The 17,893-nt window shown below is 53.3% G+C and overlaps 7 protein-coding genes across 7 annotated transcripts; 4 read left to right on the plus strand and 3 right to left on the minus strand.

The window, feature by feature from the left end:
* Positions 1-206: 206 nt before the first annotated feature.
* On the minus strand, positions 207-2,396 carry LAESUDRAFT_731380 (uncharacterized protein). Its single transcript, XM_040910037.1, has 9 exons — positions 2,290-2,396; positions 2,100-2,220; positions 1,942-2,035; positions 1,840-1,882; positions 1,721-1,785; positions 1,377-1,601; positions 1,052-1,325; positions 885-1,001; positions 207-827 (listed from the first exon to the last, which is right to left on the minus strand). The coding sequence occupies exons 1-9, from the start codon at positions 2,375-2,377 to the stop codon at positions 238-240; spliced, it is 1,617 nt and encodes a 538-aa protein (XP_040759030.1). The 5' UTR covers positions 2,378-2,396; the 3' UTR covers positions 207-237.
* Positions 2,397-3,789: 1,393 nt separating this feature from the next.
* LAESUDRAFT_752742 (uncharacterized protein) lies at positions 3,790-5,138 on the plus strand (the record flags this gene model as incomplete). Its single annotated transcript, XM_040911743.1, has 7 exons — positions 3,790-3,885; positions 3,991-4,012; positions 4,099-4,259; positions 4,348-4,474; positions 4,578-4,689; positions 4,735-4,845; positions 4,896-5,138. Coding segments are annotated over 7 exons (870 nt in total), but the record flags the coding sequence as incomplete, so codon positions are not given.
* Positions 5,139-6,223: 1,085 nt separating this feature from the next.
* Positions 6,224-7,325, minus strand: LAESUDRAFT_717598 (uncharacterized protein; the record flags this gene model as incomplete). The annotated part of the gene is made up of 6 exons (XM_040907348.1): positions 6,224-6,420; positions 6,484-6,554; positions 6,584-6,678; positions 7,064-7,149; positions 7,171-7,202; positions 7,228-7,325. 6 exons carry the CDS (start codon positions 7,323-7,325, stop codon positions 6,224-6,226), a joined length of 579 nt encoding a protein of 192 aa, XP_040759032.1.
* A 612-nt stretch (positions 7,326-7,937) lies between these two features.
* On the plus strand, positions 7,938-9,114 carry LAESUDRAFT_731383 (uncharacterized protein). Its single transcript, XM_040910038.1, has one exon. It carries the CDS (start codon positions 8,023-8,025, stop codon positions 8,908-8,910), a length of 888 nt encoding a protein of 295 aa, XP_040759033.1. The 5' UTR covers positions 7,938-8,022; the 3' UTR covers positions 8,911-9,114.
* An 844-nt stretch (positions 9,115-9,958) lies between these two features.
* On the plus strand, positions 9,959-10,814 carry LAESUDRAFT_815989 (uncharacterized protein). Its single transcript, XM_040914736.1, has 2 exons — positions 9,959-10,282; positions 10,332-10,814. The coding sequence occupies exons 1-2, from the start codon at positions 10,109-10,111 to the stop codon at positions 10,389-10,391; spliced, it is 234 nt and encodes a 77-aa protein (XP_040759034.1). The 5' UTR covers positions 9,959-10,108; the 3' UTR covers positions 10,392-10,814.
* A 151-nt stretch (positions 10,815-10,965) lies between these two features.
* LAESUDRAFT_707678 (uncharacterized protein) lies at positions 10,966-11,577 on the minus strand. Its single transcript, XM_040906663.1, has 2 exons — positions 11,240-11,577; positions 10,966-11,184 (listed from the first exon to the last, which is right to left on the minus strand). The coding sequence occupies exon 1, from the start codon at positions 11,524-11,526 to the stop codon at positions 11,242-11,244; it is 285 nt and encodes a 94-aa protein (XP_040759035.1). The 5' UTR covers positions 11,527-11,577; the 3' UTR covers positions 10,966-11,184; positions 11,240-11,241.
* A 2,370-nt stretch (positions 11,578-13,947) lies between these two features.
* Positions 13,948-15,936, plus strand: LAESUDRAFT_487974 (uncharacterized protein). The gene is made up of 5 exons (XM_040902655.1): positions 13,948-14,464; positions 14,515-14,828; positions 14,879-15,052; positions 15,113-15,473; positions 15,526-15,936. The coding sequence occupies exons 1-5, from the start codon at positions 14,405-14,407 to the stop codon at positions 15,541-15,543; spliced, it is 927 nt and encodes a 308-aa protein (XP_040759036.1). The 5' UTR covers positions 13,948-14,404; the 3' UTR covers positions 15,544-15,936.
* The last annotated feature ends 1,957 nt before the right edge of the window (positions 15,937-17,893 follow it).

The following is a 17,893-nucleotide window of genomic DNA, read 5'->3' on the forward strand; positions in this document are numbered from 1 at the left end:
ATTAACTATATACTACGTAGATGGATACATTCTTACACTCCAACAACATTGCTACTCGTTCCCAGCACTCGTGCATTCAGACATTAAGACGTAACGCGTTAGCCGTGAGACCCCGACGATATACATACAAAGGGCGAACTTCGGCGATGTATAGTCCCCACAAAGCAAGCTCCGCGATGCACAATCCAAACAGGTCGCGGCGTTCACCCCACAGCCAGGCGAAACGACAGCAGACGCTCATACGGGGGATGTGCACCCGAACGACGTCGCCGCGCCAGTCTTGAACGTCTCCTGGATCGCGATGCCCGAGCCGTACATGCCAAGCGCCGCCATCGTCAACGACGCTAGGAACAAGAAGAAGTTGAAGATTTTGAACAGCCGCATCTTCCATCCGCCCGTCCAAATCGCCTTTTTCCAGTTAATCTTGCCCTCAGGCGTGCGCCCGTCCAAGAGCACGTAGTACCCGAAGATCAGCAGCGGCGGGAACGTGTACGTGAACTGCATGATGCACACCGCCGCGACGAGGCCCGAGATCGTCTGCACCTGCGGGATGGCCGCGCCGACGATGAATGCGAGCGCCCAGTACAGGAGAACCATCGCGGTCCAGATGAACTGGCCCTTCTTGCTCATCAGCGATGGTCCGTTGAACATGTCCTCGACGATGCTGTAGTACGCGACCTTGATGCCGATGTTGCCATACAGGCCCGCGGCGATGATCCCAGTGATGAGAGCCATGACATTACCGACGGTCTGCCACGCGTATTTCGAGACGCCCTGGTACGCGAGCGGAAGCGTGAACTGGCCCTGAAAGGAGTACACGAAGAGGCCTGCGGGCGCAAATCAGCACCCTCGCACACGATCTTAAGCAGGAGACGTGCACGTACCGTACATCATATAGGCGACATAAATCAGCAGCTGGGCGGAGCACATGCCCTTCCAGAAGTCCCATGGCCGGCGCATCTCGGCAAGCATCTCAGGGAAAATCATCGCGCCACCATATGCTGCACAAAACATCAGCACGCTCCTCTCCGAGACGTCACGCGACACTCACCAAATACCATGTTCATGATGCCGTTCACCTTGTTCGAGAGCGTCTCGTGTGTAAACGCCACGCGCTCAATGGGGCCAATGCTGATACCATAGGCGGTCTTCGCGGAGGCATAGTTCGGCGGCGAGTGCGCGACGAAGCCCATCGAGACGAAGATGATAAGCAGATTGACCCATACGGCGCTATTCGCGAGCCAGCCGTACGACTTGAGCGTGCGGATCTGCCCGATCACCATACCCACTCCGGCCCAAATGACGATGCATACGGCGAAGCAGAGCTGGCGGGCATGTTTCAACAAAAAAAATGAGGTGCGAGGCGTGATACTCACGTGTGCCTTGGTGATCTGGCTCAAACTTTGGCCGTTGCTCAGGCAGAGCGTGCCGACGTTGATGATAAGCTGTATGCTCTGCAAGATACTGACAACATGCCGGCTGACGCGACCGAATATGCGCTCGGAGATATCTGAATAGGTCTTGATGGGGAAGACGTCCGAGTCGAGCTTGAGGAAGAGCCACCAAAGCAGGAGACCAGTATAGCATGCAGCAGCGCCCATCTAGCGGGTGCATATTTGACCGAAGGCGGAGTCAGGTACAATCAGCACGGAAGGAACACGGGAGGCGGTGCAAACGTTAGATAAGAAGTGACGTCAAAAAAGGGCCGGAGTGTACGCACGACGGTGTAAAGGATGACGCCGGGAACATAGCCAACCTGGCTTATCGCATATGGCGCGTTGAACGCTACACACGGTCACTCAGCTTCGCTACTCGGGAATATTATGCAATCATACTCACGACCAAGAATATCGGTGGTGATGAGATAGAAGACGGCCGCCCACTGCAAATTTAGAAAATCGATTAGCAATAGATGAGGAGGGAGGAAATGAGAGGACGCACTGAAGCAGAGCGAAGGGCCCTGCGAGCATTAATGCGCTCCTTCTCCTCGGCAGTAAGTGCCGCCTCGGAGACGATGGCGTCCTTCGTGGTCTTTCTGCGTGCACAAGGGTCCCTTCAGTAAAACCTCACTTGATCCACGGCTTGAATCGCGCACTCACTCATTCTGGGATGCCGAGTCGGGGGTGGGAGGAGCGTCGCCAGCGCCATGGCCAGAGTCTTCCCACTGGCGTTGGCGCCTTGCAGCAGCGAGATAGTCGTCGAATGTGACCTTGCCATGGTCTGTATGAAGTATGTGCAGGCCGCGCGGATGTGAGTGATCCATTGCGGGAGAAAGAGGAAAGCTCGTACGGTAGTCATGTGTGGGCTCGAAGAAATCCTTGCCGTTCTCTTCCTTCTCGAGGCGGGGGTCGCCGTCGAGGTTAGCACCGTTGTACATGGCGGTGTCGAGATATGGGAGATGGTCTGCTTGCGTTCAACGAAGAACGGGAGAAAGCAGATGTGTTCGCAGTTGCGGTGCGTGGGGAAAAGCGTGCGTGCGAGCGCTGACAGGACGGGAAGTGTGGTACATATGGTGCACGTCTTATCAGCGGGCGGTCGCGAGCACATGGGTGGTCTCAAAAAAGCATGCCACTGAGCAGCCGAGGCCAATCAACGCTGGCGCAAAATAATGCTGCAGCATGTGGTGCGCCGCTCGATCGGTGACCCGGATCGGCAAGATCGGTTTCCCCGCATGGCGTGCCCGGCCAGATCCTCTCCCGATTCCTCCCACCGCCGCCTCCCACCCGAGGGCAACGACGACGACAAGGGCGCACACAGCACACGGGCACCTTGCGACGCCCTGGCTGTCGACGCCAGCGAGCTGATGGCTACATGGCAAATCCACAGTGCCCGTTCCAGAGTATCAGGCCAGATCGGAGGCAGTCTCGCCGTGGCCCCACCTCACGCACGACGGCGGCTGCTCCGACGTCCCGACACCAACCGACAGCGCCCTTGATGGTGCGCCTTAAGCTCCGCCTTCCACATGCGCAGCCCTTATCTTCATTTTCCATGCTGCACCCATTTCGATATTCCCCGGCCCCGATCATCATCGCGTGCGCGCTTTGCAAATTGGCGCAAGCCCACGCCAGGGCACACGACCGTCTGCCGTCCTCGATCCTCCTGGGCTCGCCTCCTCCCTCCCAAGGTGACCGTTGTTGCGCGTACGATTGCTCGCAGATGAACGCCCTGCCTCCCGCCTGCCCTCGTCGCTAATCAATGTGTCACCTGCTGACCCGCTAGTGTCGCCCTGGCGGCTGTGACCTCCACCATCTGTCAATCACGTCAAAATGGACTGTCGCTGGGAATTTGCGGACATGAGGACACCGTCCATGTCTAATACTCGAGCCCTCCCTGAGACTCGGCCAGCTACGCCCTCGCACCGCGATGCTTCGGCTCTTACACAGGGACTTTACACGTTTCAGCTAGCCTTGTTCAAGTCCTCGCCATCTGCACTCCGCAGGCGCAGCCCGATCACCACAATAGAACGGGCGACAAGATCCGGATGCGCATCATCGCTGCTCGATGATAAGCGGTCGAGAGCCTGACCAGAAAAATGTTTTCGTTCGACGGTGCGCACGTCATGGCGCGTGACCGTATTTATGGACCATCGAGAGGCCATCTTGCGCAAAATTGATCGCATTCGCCATCCACCAGTTCTTGAATGCATGAACCACCAGCCGTATTGCGACATTTTCTTGCTCGCTCCACCGGGTAGCAGAGCGTGCATCGACAGCCGATCCACAGGGACCATGACGTGGGCCCGAAAAGTCCACTCGTTTCGTTCGTCGCACTGGGAGGCTGCGGCACAATATGTCGATTATGCTGTCCCTGAAACGCCGACGCGAGGTTGTCCAATGTCTGCTCAGTCCACATGCCGGTGATTCGGATCTGTCAACTGATATGCAGGTGAGACGGTAGGTGGCGGCGCAATGCGGCCTCTCCGCCTGAGCGGTCACATCACATGATGGATGGGGATGTACAGCCCCTTCGGAGCGTTGTCTCGCCGCATAGCCGTCAAGCCCCAAGAGGAACGGTGAGTTGCTCCTGTCAGACCAAGCGGGACGTGAGAGGCTGCTTCAACGCGAAGCCGACAATGCTCTTTCCGCTGCCCCTTCTCAGGTGCGCGTGCGCGCTACGGGTTCTGTTTGAGTCGGGGAACTGTGGCTGCGCGCATACATGAGGAGGAAAGACATGTGGACCGCCGTCGTTCGTCGCTCGGCTGGCATGGGACGTCGCGCGAGCTTGCCGAGCTCGAAGATTGGACGGGTGCTAATGACCTGGTGGGTCAAAGCTGGTCTTTCTTCAGGAGGATGGAGGACAGCCTTTAAGGAGAGTCCATGCGAGCGACCTGTGTCGTCGGTCTAGTAGCCAATGGAGATCGCTCATCGCTCATCGACATCGGTCCCGTCGCCGTTCGGTATCAAAATTCAAGTTTTGAGGCTTTCTATGCATCGAGAGTCATACGACTGGCAGGCGACAACGCGAGAGGACATCGGTGAGCGGCGCAGAGCTCATCGCAGAGGAGAGAGGGAAGGGGAAAGAGGGGAAGCGGGCGTTCGTCGCTCGAAGTGCGAAGGATCCTTCTTATCTACGTGCAGGTACCAGTGTGACGCGATTGTCAGATTTAGAGTTATGCAGTGAAGAGAGACGAACGGGAGAAGTTACTCGGCTTGAGGCATCACATCGGGAACAAGATGTTGAAAAGGGCAGGTCGATTACCATGTATGGTCATCAGCGACTTGATTGATTTTACAGGTGTCAAGAATGTCCTTCTCAAATGAAATCTCACACGGTCTCCATCGGGCGGTCTCGGTTGGACTCATGCCAGGCGGCGAGGCTCTTGTCCGTCGTACAACGGATCGCTGGGTGCGCACGTGAAGGCTAGCCACCTGCAGTAATATTTGTTACGGCTTCAGTTCAAGACCCTCTACGGATGACATGCGCTTAGACGAACAGAGTCATCTGTCCATGCTCCTTTCCATCAATCATTTCCCTCACATGCTCGTAGCTAACTTGGAAGGCATCAAGGAAAAAGGCCGATATCAGTGGCCAAGGCGATCCGGCTTTGCGCAATGCAAGGATGCCTCGCACATCACCAAACGTAGTGCCACCAAGTCACCAGTGAGAGCATGCACCGTCAAAGATGCTCGCTGTCTCCGGTAATGCCGCCACGCAACTGCTCTGGCAAACCACCTGAAGGGATCGGTGAGTCCGTCACGTATGCCAGCTTCCAATGCTAAGTTTAAATCATAAATCAAGGACAGGCGCCGCAATCATCGCCATCATGGACTCATAGAAGCTGAGCACAGCATTAAGCTCTCCTCCGAGGAGCACATCACTACCAGTAACCCGCACGCTCAAGTCAGTGATGGCGTGAGAATTGTGCTGCCTCGTACATAGCCCAAGAAAAGTTTATCGGAAGAGATCAGTGGCAATGCTCTGCAAGGCGCAGATTGAGCTCGCAGGTTCCAAATGCCGTGGTCAGCCGTCTGTTCGCAGCTCAACGATGACCTGCTCCTCACTACAGGCAACACCCACTAGGACCTGAAATGCGTCGCAAGCTCACGCCATCTCTGTATATGAGCTCTGGGGCATCTGCAGCAGCAAGAAATGACGCACATGCTATCCAACGCTGGTCTGCGCATCTACCAGGTCAGCTCGGCTTCTCACCTTGTCACGTCGATGCCCCTCTCACCCTTAGATGATAGCGCACAGCCAACGATCCATAGGACAACGAGAGGAGACTGCGCCCCTCCACCATACTCGAACTGGTACTGAAGGGCACTGCAGTGGAGGGACGTCTGGATACGAGCTCGCAGCATACATGCCTCTCGGCCCGCGGCACGAGTGGATCATCAATTGACAGTGAACGCTGGAGCCATGGGCTCACTCATCAAATTAGCTATGATGCACGTTAGTCGTCAAATGATAACGAGGCGCGCGCACATTGACTTTTTATAGGATAGACTCCCTGCCTGAGGTTATAATCCGCACTTCACGCCCGCGTCCGCGGTCTCGGGACACACAGTGCGACACTAGTGTGACAGGTTATTTCACATGCGGGATTGCTCTCTCACGATAATTACGAAGGGACGCGATTCTTAATATGGAGCATCCTGCTTTTTCAAACGCAATGAAGTCAGCTCATCAACGCACAACGCTATCAATGGCGAAGGGCGTACCGCCCATTCGACAGACGGACCGCGGATATGATATGTTTATTCAAATCGCTCCTCCTGCGGTGTCACAATGTCATGTCACCGACCAACCCTGGCACTTTCCCTCCGATAGCTCTCGCTCTCATCCGTATGCTGGCCTCCTGATCGCCCGCGACGGAGTACCGCTTGTCCCCGGTAGCGCCTTTGGGGTGCGCCAGACACGCGCTCACGTCGCCTTTTTCAATCAAGGACAAGTGTCGTTCTGACTGAGCACCGTCTCTGGCTGTCCATCGATGTGGTGCATTTGCGCGAAGAGCATCACGATCGCGCGAGATTAGGGACGTACTCGAGGGTGAGGGCGAGTGCGCTGTGTCTGGATGCCAGGAGAACGAGAACTTAGCATCTGGAATTCGTGCTCTTCATGCGTGGGTTGTCATATTACGCACTGTCTATCCGACTTCGGGTGGATCAGAAGAGATTTTTGAAGGGCCAGAACATAGTGGACAAACAGATCTGGATGCCTGCTCCACGAGAGCGACATCTGCATTTTTGGTAAGTACGAACTATTTATGCAATGGATTGGATTGATTGCTATCCGCCCCATACAGAGGCTAGCTCGCCACTCTCTCAGCCGTAGACGACTCCTTTCGCCTTCCTAGATCAACAATATATCGTAGCAGACTTCAGCAATCAGCTTTCGGTCTACCGCCTCGTTGTTGACTGACGAAGGCATCACAAATCCTTATTGGTGCGCACTGGACATTGCAGGTAGGCAAGCATGTCTGAGGCTACACTCCGCGTTCACTTTAGCTCCTATCAGTCTTCTCATTCAGAGCTACAGGGCCTTTTCTACGTGCACTTCCCATGATCTGATCATCATCGCCATGAAAGTGGAACGATTTCTATTGCAAAAACGACATGTGTACCTTCATCATCTTCGTATCGTTCTCAACTTTCTGTTCATGCCTGAACCGGGTGGAGAACGTCATCTGTCCCGACTGTTGATCGAGCTCTTTGGGCCCGAATCATATACGTGCCATGATGGCAAAATCAGATGAAGACGATCTGTTTAATGACATTTACGGCTCACAAGGCATCGTGGCATACATCGAAGACCCCGCGCAGGCAATATTCACTGCCGAAGTGCACGACTTCACCAAGTATACTCAAATACTTCAAGGTAGCCATTGAGGCTGAGCATTGCAGGCCTTATATTGGCGGATAGATATCATGACGCAGGATGAGATATTTTATTGAGGGTGCGGAGATCCATTTATGTCTGCTTATCGCAACAATCTACTGTAGTCATCGCCTTACACATTGTCATTTCCACACCATCTGATGCAAATCACGGAAGCAAAACGAGCGGAATAGAAAAATGGCATATTGCTGGTTGCCGCTGCTCAAAGAAAGAGTCACCATGCACGATGCGACACGCTGGAAGCTGGAAGGACTGGTTTTCCGCCTCTTTACTTCATGGGAGATGCTTACTTACACAGATGTGCCTGCTCATCATCGCCGTGTTGTGACCCATCTCGCTGTGCGTTATGATCCTGAGCGCTTAGCTTGGATGGATTAGCACGGTGCTCGTTGACCGTATATTGAGCGGCTTTTTGATCTCCTTGAGCGCCATACGGTATTGCCACTGAGAACGTATAGGCGGCCATGGAAGGCGCACTGCAGCATAGCCTCATGCCGCTGCGAGAACGGTCAGTCACGTTGTGCGGCGGCGAGGGTTGGCCACATCAGTAGTTTGTAGCTATTTGCTTCAAGTTCAATTACCATACTTGCCGCTTCTACCTTTTTTATCGGTGATTCTTCAGTGCAGGCGTCCACCGCGCGGTCAACAATCTTCTTCTCGCCGGTGTCGCTGTCAATGGACGCGATGGACGATCGAATTCCAATTGCAGCTGAGGCTCTGAGCAATCTGAATGAGGACCAGATGGAGGCACTCAGGGAGTACTTCGCGGAAAGTGACGACGAGAGCGCCGAAGCGCTTTCCACGTCCGAAGAGGAGGAGGATTACGAGGACGAGGACGACTCGGAGGAGAGCAGTGACGCTGACTCCATCGCGGCAGCCTTCGACGCCATCGCCCTGCACGACCTCGAGAATCCCTCGGACATCGAGTCAGACGACTCCGCATTCAGCAGCGACGATGAATACGCCGAAGACAGCGATATAGAGGAACAACAAGTGTGGCGGGATATGGTGCTCGGGCATGTCAAAGCCACGACGCTCGTTCGCGAGCACGATCTTGTGCAGATGCACGAAGACTACATGATGCAGCTGTATTTCGCGGACGAGGAACTTGCCGAACTGAACGGCACGAAGTACGTAGAAATAATGAGGCGCCAGGATTCGTCTCCCCGGGTCCGTGCCTCGCAGATCCTACGCGGGCGCGACATGGACGAGGTTGTCCGCCAGCTCCGCATGCGCTCGAAGAGGGAAGTGAGGACTACCCCACCCGCTCTCCTTGCGCGCGGAGCAGTTATTCTCGCGCAAACCCTCTTCAGGACGGAAAGGAAAATCAAGAACCTTTACGTTCGCGATCCGGAAGACGAAACGAGCTCGACCTCGACCTCTGATCAGAGTACAGACAACGAAGAGAATGTTGGACGCGGAATCATGACCACAGATGAGGAATGGAGTGCAGAGGACGAGGAGAGCATTCAGGATGCTCAAGTCGTGGAAAACGCTCTCGGTGGCGCGGGGAATCGTCGTCGTGTTGAGGCCGATCCGGACGAGATGATGGTCACGGACGGCACACAGTGAGACAAACTCGCAGGTTGTTACTTTTCTCTGCTACTCTGATCGAAAACCACTGGTTCAATCTATGTAACTTCAGACTCATGTAGGTAGCCTTCGTGATCTTTCCCCAGCGCTGATGTACGATGTACCCTTGTATTTCGACCCAACTTGAATTCCATGTTCTCGACGCGAGCTATCACCCTCACGTGATCGTGACTTGACGCGTCCAGACTCCACTATAAGTGTGGCACCGGGCGACAGAAGGCGATGCGGATTTGGGGGCGAACAAGCGTTTCCTACAGCAGCAGCGTACATATGGCTGAAGGATTACAATGATGTGGCCCAATAAGTCATTGTTGCTTGCCAGGCGATGTGATTTTCTACGTTACTCCGCGTTTTGAATTTCTTGTTTTGGTGGTTGGCGGCCCATAACTGAGCACCAAGTCAGTAGTGGACTGGCTCAGCGCTCAAGAAGCAACAATTGAATAGCCCGATCAGAGGAACAAGGCAGTTTGACAAATCACTGAGCGAGATCTGTAAGTTCCCGATCTTCATAAGCCTTGACCTTGTCTCCTATCCCGATGTACATTGATGCTCGACTAAATGCAACGGTAATGAACAAAGACAAATCGCGGCCTGTTCGAAGTTTCCTAATGATGTTGCCAATGCATTCCAACTAAAGTTGTCGTTGGCATGTGCGTCATCCTGTACATGTAAAGACTCACCTGATACATCCCAAGCTTCCAAGGGTCTGCATGTGGCCACATGCTCCGGCCCGATCATAACGGCTACTGACAATCGCTCGCGCCTGCCTCCGCTCTGCACCGCATTCAACGCGCCAAGATAACTGCGTCGTGAAGTCCCCGAATACATTGAGCGCATGAACGTCCTCGCGCAGAAACCTACTGACCTGAGCAAGTGTGGCCAACGAGGCACGTATTCGCGCTCCTGTATGGAACGCTGAGATGGCCGGCGATCGACGCGGATACACATATTTGTGAGCTGACCGATCATTTCCGATGGGCTTCCGCCAGCATACTCCACGGAAAGGCTGCGCGCGGTGCCCTGGCAAGCACAGCATTTCAGTGACGACACCCAGCGCAGCGCGCGTGCGTGATAAAGGCTGCCCGTTTGAATCTCGACGAGGCGGTACCCGTGTACACCGTCACTCTTCTCGTCAGCCCCAAATCCTGGGCCGTGTTCCTTGCAACGTTCAACAAAGATGCACTACACAACAATGATCCTCGCCCTTTCTTCCATCGGCTCTCTGTGCGCTGCAGCTCCCATCTTCGATGAGCAAACACGGAACATGCCATTGCCGCTACGAATAGCTGGCATCCACCAATCTGCCGAACCGGGCAGTCTCCCTTGGAATTCTCCAAAGTCCCTAGATTGTGTAAGCAGGTTTATATGCTGCAGATGCTTTGGACTCACTCTATTTCCAGCCAGAAGAAGCAGATGATGAGCAGGAGGGAAAGGGGGAGATCGAGACAGACTGGAGATAGGCCATGGGCGGGCGCCATGGGGGTTTTTCCAATGGAAGCGAACCGGGTTTGGACGAAACAATGCAGGCATTTCACGACTCATGACTTATAACTTGCACTGTACATGTATAATGCCACACGCAGTTTTGAAAGCAACGAGGAGCGGTGGTCTGAGGAGGAGACATCATACGTAGGATAGGGTCGCTTCGGCGGCTTTTAATTGTTGCAATCTCACCTTCAATCAAACTACTTTGCTGTCAACATCATTAGTTGGCATAGTGGGTGGAAAGTACGGGCATCGTTCGTGAGCACTTTGTTCAGCACCGAAGGGGTGCCTCAAGTCCTAGAAAACCAACACAAACCGCTCCCAACCGGCTTCAGTCGGCTGATAGTCTGGAGCCTGGCACTTCGACCCAGCATTATATCGACGCAGCTTGCATGAGTACTAGATAGAACCACAGTCATATTGAGCAGGAAGTCATGCAGTGAGCGGCGAAGCCGTGAGGGAAACGAGAATCACGATCGGAGTCGGTTCGGAGAACGGCGCAATCAGGAAAGCGGCCTTAGTAGCATCTGTCTTGTGGCAACATTTACGCTCAGCACAGAAATATTATTAACAACACTGATGATGAGATATTACAACAGACGTGATAGTACTATGGTTAGACAGGTTACCTGGAGTACTTCCGAGGCATCTTCGGTACTGTTAATACAGGGTGATCCAGTCGACACATGTGAGGGTTCAATACATGAAAATGATGAAATGTCTATTCAAAAATGCGAGGGTCAGATATTTTGAGAGAGTAGATTTGCACTGAAAGGTGGGGGTCAGGATACATTTCAACCACCTTCGTAGGGAAACGGCTCACCATCACAAGGGTCCAAACGACGGCTGCACTCCTTCACTGTCGAGCAATGCGCCGCAGCCCTGGTTGATGGCATGAACCACCTCGGCGTCACCACGGCAGACGCCAGTCTGCAAATGGCGAACGAGCGAGTCGCGCCGACTGAACCCGTTCATGCAGCCGCCGATCATGAGTACGTCCTTGTACCAGTACGTGCCCGCCACGCTTTCGAGCTGCACGCCTTCCGGGAGGACCCACTTAGCCGGCAAGCCGCAGCATACCCATTCCTCGGGCGGTTGGTGCGTCTTCATGTGGCGCCGTAGATCAGCAATGCGCGGGGAGACGTACCCGCATGCAGGGCAGCCTAGATGGGGGAACAGTAGCGCGTGGAAGAAGTCTGTCTCGCTGATTTCGATCTGTTCGTTGCGTGGTATGGAGGGTTGTTTGGTACATGAGGATCCGCCAGAGGCAAGGATGTTGTCTAGGAGGGGCTTTGGCAACGTTGATTTCGATGTGGACTTTGAACTTCGCTTGGAGGAGGAGCGTTTCGAGGGAGACGGCTTCTTGGATGTCTTTGAGGAGGGACGCTTAGGCGATCGCTTTGAGGAGGGTCGGGCATACGGGCTGTACCGGGGCGGATACGACGAGTAATCGCGCCGGTTGCCAGTAACGGAAGAGTCGTCGTCGTTGTGCGATCCCTGGGTCACATCGCAGAGCGGGCAAGCAGCATCTCCACAGAATGGCAGTGGTTGCACAGGTGAAGACAAACGGGACACAGGGCTGTCTAGTGGACTGAGAAGCTCATCCGTGACGCACGATTCTGAGTAACACGACTGGCTGAAAGAGTTGCAAGACGACACAGGAGAGGAGGCCGAAGGTGTGGATGAAAGTACTTCGTTGAAATTTCCGTTGGAGTACGAAGATGACGGCTCGACCCAGTAAGAGGAGTTCCAGAGCCTAGCGAAGAGACGATGTATCATTAGAATTAGATCCTACGAGAGAGACGTTGGACGACTCACAAGGCGTCAGAGTATTCATTGATGGATAAATCACCGTTCGTATAAAAAGCTTGCCGTTCTGATTGGAGAGAAACCGCGTCGTATGATGCGCTCGATTGGATATCCAAGCAAGAGGAGGAGGAACTTAACAGAACAAATGAGTCGAGTTATCGAAATATTCCAATGCAAGCCAACGTACGCGTTTATATTCCCGTGTGAAATGATATCGAACTGCTCCGGGGTAACATCAGAGCCTGTTTGTAGGCTGAACTCGTTCGAGCTTGATGCGCAGTACTGAGAGAAAACGGCATCGCAGTCGCCAGTTGACAAAGGGTCTTGGGGTGCAGACTGAGCGACGGCATCAGCACTGCAAGACAAAGGTCGCTGATGGATAGTAAAGTATTCGTCGAAATAAGAGAGGCAGGATGTGAAGTCATCAGCCGGATCCAAGACGGAATTCGCCACAGACGCGTCTTTGAGGATTGAGGGAGACATCGAGCTTGATGGGATGGAATGCCGGAAGGCAGATATCTGGAAATGTGGGTGACATTATGGCGGATGATGCAGACGGCTTTATAGGGCTCGAGAGGCTGGTAGGAGAGGGCTTGGACGGCAGAAAACGTCAGGTCAAAGCCCGGTCCAAGCGCCCCGTGAGAGATTTGCGTTGCCACGTGCGGACGCGAGCACGTGCCACGAGAAGGATAAATACGGACGGTGAAAACCCTCACTTTCTACTAGTCTGACAAGGCAATGATCAGTCTGTGCTGAATTTTCTTCAGCCTGTAGCAAGCTTGAGGGCATTACTGAATTCCAAGAATTCAGAGGGAAGAGCCGTATGTTGTAATGGTAGTAGTTTAGGACTCGCGGTCACGAGACCGCGTCACGCCAATTTCCGCAGGCGATCCGTACAGTCTTCTGCTGAGTCCAATCTCAACAGAAAAACACTATTGGGGTAAATAGTGCCGCTCTTTGGTCACTGGATGACTCTTGAAGGAACTCGGGACTGCGACACAATAAATATCTTGACATTCGAATCGCACACTGCCCGTGAATGATTGACATGCCGGCAACCGTGTAACAAAGGTTAGACATGTATTTCTTTGGCTAGTACATATGCCTTTGAAATGTTTCGCCAATTAAAAGGTCACGCTACGAACGTTATACTTCCGGTTTTCGCATCAACCCATGCGAATTCCCAGATGTGTCGCATTGGTATTTCGGTTCAGCAAGAGTCCTCATATTGTCTAGTGAGCCTGTCAGAAGATAAAAGTTTATACTTATAGACGCACTGCCACTAGGTCAGACAACCAAGATCACGCTAGACATTTCCGGCGTTGCAATTTCTGTGCCAGTCTCGTGAGTCGTGATACGAAACGTGTAGACATTTTACAAAGCATACATATATCAAAGATCGGTTCCGTTTATGCATTTAATCGTGCTTGTCTAACCATGAACGGGATCTGGTGGATGTGAACTATAGAAAGCCTGTCCAGCCATGGTCCTGATGACTCTCGGCGCTTAGAGCTTGTGCGCTTAAGTGACCTGCACAGACGAGTCGGAGTTCCATTCTCAGAGGCTGCAAGATGATCATCTCGTGTCGTCATGTTGCTCACTTATAAGCAGGGATGGTTACTCTCGGAAGCCTGAGATCTTGATGGTCAATGAGACTTGCTGCACCGGATTTTACATTGTCGGGCAAGTCATGGTGGCCGTCCCAGTCATCGCAATCCGAAGGGCCCGCTCACCTTTGTCTCAACAGCCCAAAGTGCCACGACCGTCATCATGCAGGCGATGCCAACTGATGAACTTTCACTCTAAAGTTTGCATCTGCCATACAATGAGCTCTCATCGCGTTCCGATCACGACGTTGCTTCACATGCCAAACGAGGCAGTGCTATGCAGACTCCCTCATGGTGCAGTATATGTCTTCAGGAATAAGGCACGTCGCGTTAAGCCAACCTTGTCAACATATAAGGCGGGGCTCAAGGTATCGAGGACGCGGTCACTTACTCTCGCTTTGATCCCACTGAGTCGCTGGTATCAACCCCATCGGACGCTTAACAGCTTCGCAGTCACTGGATGGTCTTCATACAGCCATATTAGACCCATCTATGATGGTCACTGTCATCTCTCAAAGTAGCGATCCCTTTTATGAGCACCATTGTCCTGCTTCTCTTAAAGCTACTCATCGATGCACATTTCCCGACGCGAGCCTCAGTCCTCAGCATCTCTTTGTGCTGTCCTTTGTTCTGTCAGTCATTGTCTTCCTCTGATGACGCACTAAGCTGACTTTTGCATTAGTATGTGAATAATGAGCTTTGCTGCAATCCCGAGATTCCTCTAGCTTCCTGGTCGTCGTTGTATAGCATATTTCAAAGCGATACAAGCGAAGGAGTGAATCCCACCTCCGCCGCATTGTCGCTTGCCTCTTCCGTGTCTGCTCACTGGTCTTTGACTTCATTCCCATCTTATACGCCTGCATCCACCAGTACCTCTTCACAAAATACGACAGCGGCGCCTCACATGTCATCGGGCGGCGGGTCTCCTATGGTCTCCTCAACGTCTAACTCTGCAACCAAGTCAGGTACAATCTCAACGCAAAGTCAGACCTCGTCGTACGTTGTGATCAGATCCCAATTCTCACAATCTTGACGAACGCTGCCAGGACCGTCTCGAGCGGCACCGGTTCGTGCTCTGCTGTAGCAACATCCGATACAAACAGTCATCCGCACCCGTCAAAGAATCTCAGCAACAAATCCTCTGCGTCACAGGGAGCCACATCCTCCTCCATACAACCTACAGTGAGCGGTGGTGGCAGTCATACTCTGTCAAGCTCTAGGCAAGTTTCCCTTACCTCGATCAAAAGTCGCAGTATCTAAACATCAACACTACACAGTAGGGGAACGGAGGAGTTCGTGATTATTGGTGTCGTCGTTGGGGTCTTTGCCCTTCTGCTGGTAATTGTCCTAGGGATTCTTCTGTACCGCCGCCATCGCCGCCGCCAGCTCAGTGCCAGGCAACTTCGTTCTTCCTATTCAAGTCAGGCACATGCTTCCATTGCCTCCTTCGCATCCCCTGCTGCAAGCGCAGCTCCTATTTATTACAGCGCGGCGGGGAGCAGCCGAAATGGGTCCAACAGGGCCGCGTCGACCTACAGCATGCTCGCGCAAGCGTTCAGCATTCACTCTGAGATCCGTGGAAGCACGCTCTCACGTGAGGACACCGTGAGCAGACTGTCGGACAGGTCTGGCGAGGTGCAGGTCAGTGATCATCTAATTGCAATTGCTGTCTTCTGACACCCTGCATTCTAAGGGAGTATTGGCGATGTAGACTGCGTCCATGACGATTATGTACGATGGGTTTCTGAGGACTTGATGCGATCGATCGGATTTTTCTTGCATGGACAACTGCTTGTGCGGACGCTCCTTTGTTGGCTGTCCTCCTTCACGTTCTCGTCTGTAGCTTGTGCGACGGCTGTTTCCTTGGATTTGCCATCCGTAATACCCGCATAGCTTGCAGCGGCTGCGCCTCTTGATGACATATTCGCGCACACAATGCTTTGAAACGACACATGGTAGTTTCTCAGCCCATCTTGAAAACGAGCTTTCAAATATGGCATGGCAATGGACGTGGGGATCTGCTCGTCATAATGATAACTGCGACTAGGCAGGCTGCACTGCATGCTTTCGTTGGAGATCCAACCACGTGCTGAATACGCAGTGCAGTACTACCTATCAACGTTACTCATTGCACTCCATGCGTCTCAACTACTCTTTCGACATGCACCGAGGCAGCAGGGACGTTGTGCGGTGCATCCAACGTGACCGATCCCGTGTTCTTCTCGCAAGATGTTGATTGTCAGATTTCATTAACACAGAGTCTATAGCCACTGCTTCTCCGGCGGGCGGCGCATCTCAGGCATTCGTCGTCGTATCCAGGGGACATGCAAACTCATCTCATTCAGATGGTCCCGCCTAGTCTGTGTGGCTGTATTAAGTAACTTTCATTCCAATACGGTTGCCTCACTACACATGGTGATCAGCCGCGCGGCTATGGGTATCACTAACTCGTCTGTCGTGCTCTGATCATCTCATCATAGGATCATCCCTCAGGCTGCCGGAGTCCGATGCGTTACGCATTTTAGTGTGCGTATTTCTGCTGCAGTTCTTCTCTCGTCCACTAAGAGCGTTCCGTTTACTTTCCGGCGGCGCTTCGCTGCATGGTACCCTCTCTATTGTGAAGACTCTGCTTTTCTTGGGTGTTAAACTTGTAGGAGCCTCTACTAGGTATCGTAGCTTACCCGGGTTACAGTAGCGACTTCCTCTCCGAGGAGGTTTCTTGCATTGAGACCGGCGAAGATGCAATCAGCGTGGATGAGCAGCCAGTCTCTTAACTTTTGCCATCTCCATCTATAATTCCCTTGCAGTATCTCACGTTACACCTTGCGAGCTTTCAGTCCGGGGACCTTAATCTCACAAGACTCCATCTAATGAGATCTTGTCTCCTCAATCAAACCCTGTTCCCCCGCCTTCAATATGCTTCCCTGCACCCCCATGGAGATGGAACGCCTATCTCTCCACCTTATCCCCCTCCCCCCGGCGTCCCCATCCAAGTCTGATCCTCTGTGGCCGTCGATCTCTTCGTCGTACAAATGGTCGCTGCCTCCACCGCCCTGAGCGCACCTCCCGATCCGATCACTATTTTCCATCTCACCTTTCCCACCTCCTCGTCCAACTTATCCTCTCCGTTGCCAAGATCATCGCTGGCTCAACTGTCGAAGTTCGAGCATAACAGAGCCTTCTCATTCAAGCCTGGCGCCTACCACGCCACATGCTTCTCTGCGTCCGTATCTCATTATCGTTCCGTCTTTACAGCCACCAACATCTCCGCTGTCGACTCCTCCGTCTCATTTTACGGCTCAACTGAGCACAAATACACCAGAAGATTTGTTCGCGACAGCGCCGGGCTCGCAACTACTGCTTCAATGAACCCAGCGGCCTCTGAACGCGGGAGAAGAATCAGAGGGCACGTCCACGACCGAGCGCTACTCTCAGGGAGAACAACGCAGTCGCCGCCTAGAATGTGAGTTTGTTTTCCTCAGGTGGCCCTTTACTGCCTAAATCGCTTTCGTGCGCATATCTGAATTGCCAGAGCAGGGGGACACAGCGAAAAGCTCTGCCTCCAAGTAGCTAGCCTAGTTCGGGTCTACAACTATAGAGGGTGCATCCACGTTCACTACAGCGACGGTGAAGACAACGACCGTAGCCTCCCCTCCGTGCCCGTGTAGATATCTTTCCATGACGGCCCAACTGAGAATCCCCAGTCTTCACGGATGGCGGCTTATCTAGGTTGCGAGTATCCGGGTGAGGACAGCGCATCACGTCGACGTCTTGCATGAGCTGAACGTTGAGTCGTTGATGCGCTACCGCGCTCAATTTCACTTGGTATGAGTAGACGGCGCCATCTAAGATCCAGAGTCCGACCGGCAATCCCCGACGGTGAGGTGGGCCACAACCTGCCACAACTTCCGACACGCTTTCGGTTAAACCACGACGCTTAGTAAAGATGATCTCTTCCTCTCAGATCATTGCGCTTACTGGTCAGACAGTTACCCTGCTTGGTGCGCATCGTTGGCGAATTAATCTGAAACCACACATTGAGTTGGCGATATTGCATAACC

Source organism: Laetiporus sulphureus (assembly GCF_001632365.1).
Source record: "Laetiporus sulphureus 93-53 unplaced genomic scaffold LAESUscaffold_63, whole genome shotgun sequence".
NCBI lineage: Eukaryota > Fungi > Basidiomycota > Agaricomycetes > Polyporales > Laetiporaceae > Laetiporus > Laetiporus sulphureus.

Coding starts and splice junctions, on each gene's coding strand:
- LAESUDRAFT_731380 (XM_040910037.1), bottom strand. CDS start 2,377: ATGTACAACGGTGCTAACCTCGACGGCGACCCCCGCCTCGAGAAGGAA. Junction 2,221..2,289: donor CGAGCCCACACATGACTACC/GTACGAGCTTTC, acceptor TACTTCATACAG/ACCATGGCAAGGTCACATTC. Junction 1,883..1,941: donor GGGCCCTTCGCTCTGCTTCA/GTGCGTCCTCTC, acceptor CTAAATTTGCAG/TGGGCGGCCGTCTTCTATCT.
- LAESUDRAFT_731383 (XM_040910038.1), top strand. CDS start 8,023: ATGGACGATCGAATTCCAATTGCAGCTGAGGCTCTGAGCAATCTGAAT.
- LAESUDRAFT_815989 (XM_040914736.1), top strand. CDS start 10,109: ATGCACTACACAACAATGATCCTCGCCCTTTCTTCCATCGGCTCTCTG. Junction 10,283..10,331: donor CTCCAAAGTCCCTAGATTGT/GTAAGCAGGTTT, acceptor CTCTATTTCCAG/CCAGAAGAAGCAGATGATGA.
- LAESUDRAFT_707678 (XM_040906663.1), bottom strand. CDS start 11,526: ATGAAGACGCACCAACCGCCCGAGGAATGGGTATGCTGCGGCTTGCCG.
- LAESUDRAFT_487974 (XM_040902655.1), top strand. CDS start 14,405: ATGCACATTTCCCGACGCGAGCCTCAGTCCTCAGCATCTCTTTGTGCT. Junction 14,465..14,514: donor TTTGTGCTGTCCTTTGTTCT/GTCAGTCATTGT, acceptor CTTTTGCATTAG/TATGTGAATAATGAGCTTTG. Junction 14,829..14,878: donor ACGCAAAGTCAGACCTCGTC/GTACGTTGTGAT, acceptor GAACGCTGCCAG/GACCGTCTCGAGCGGCACCG.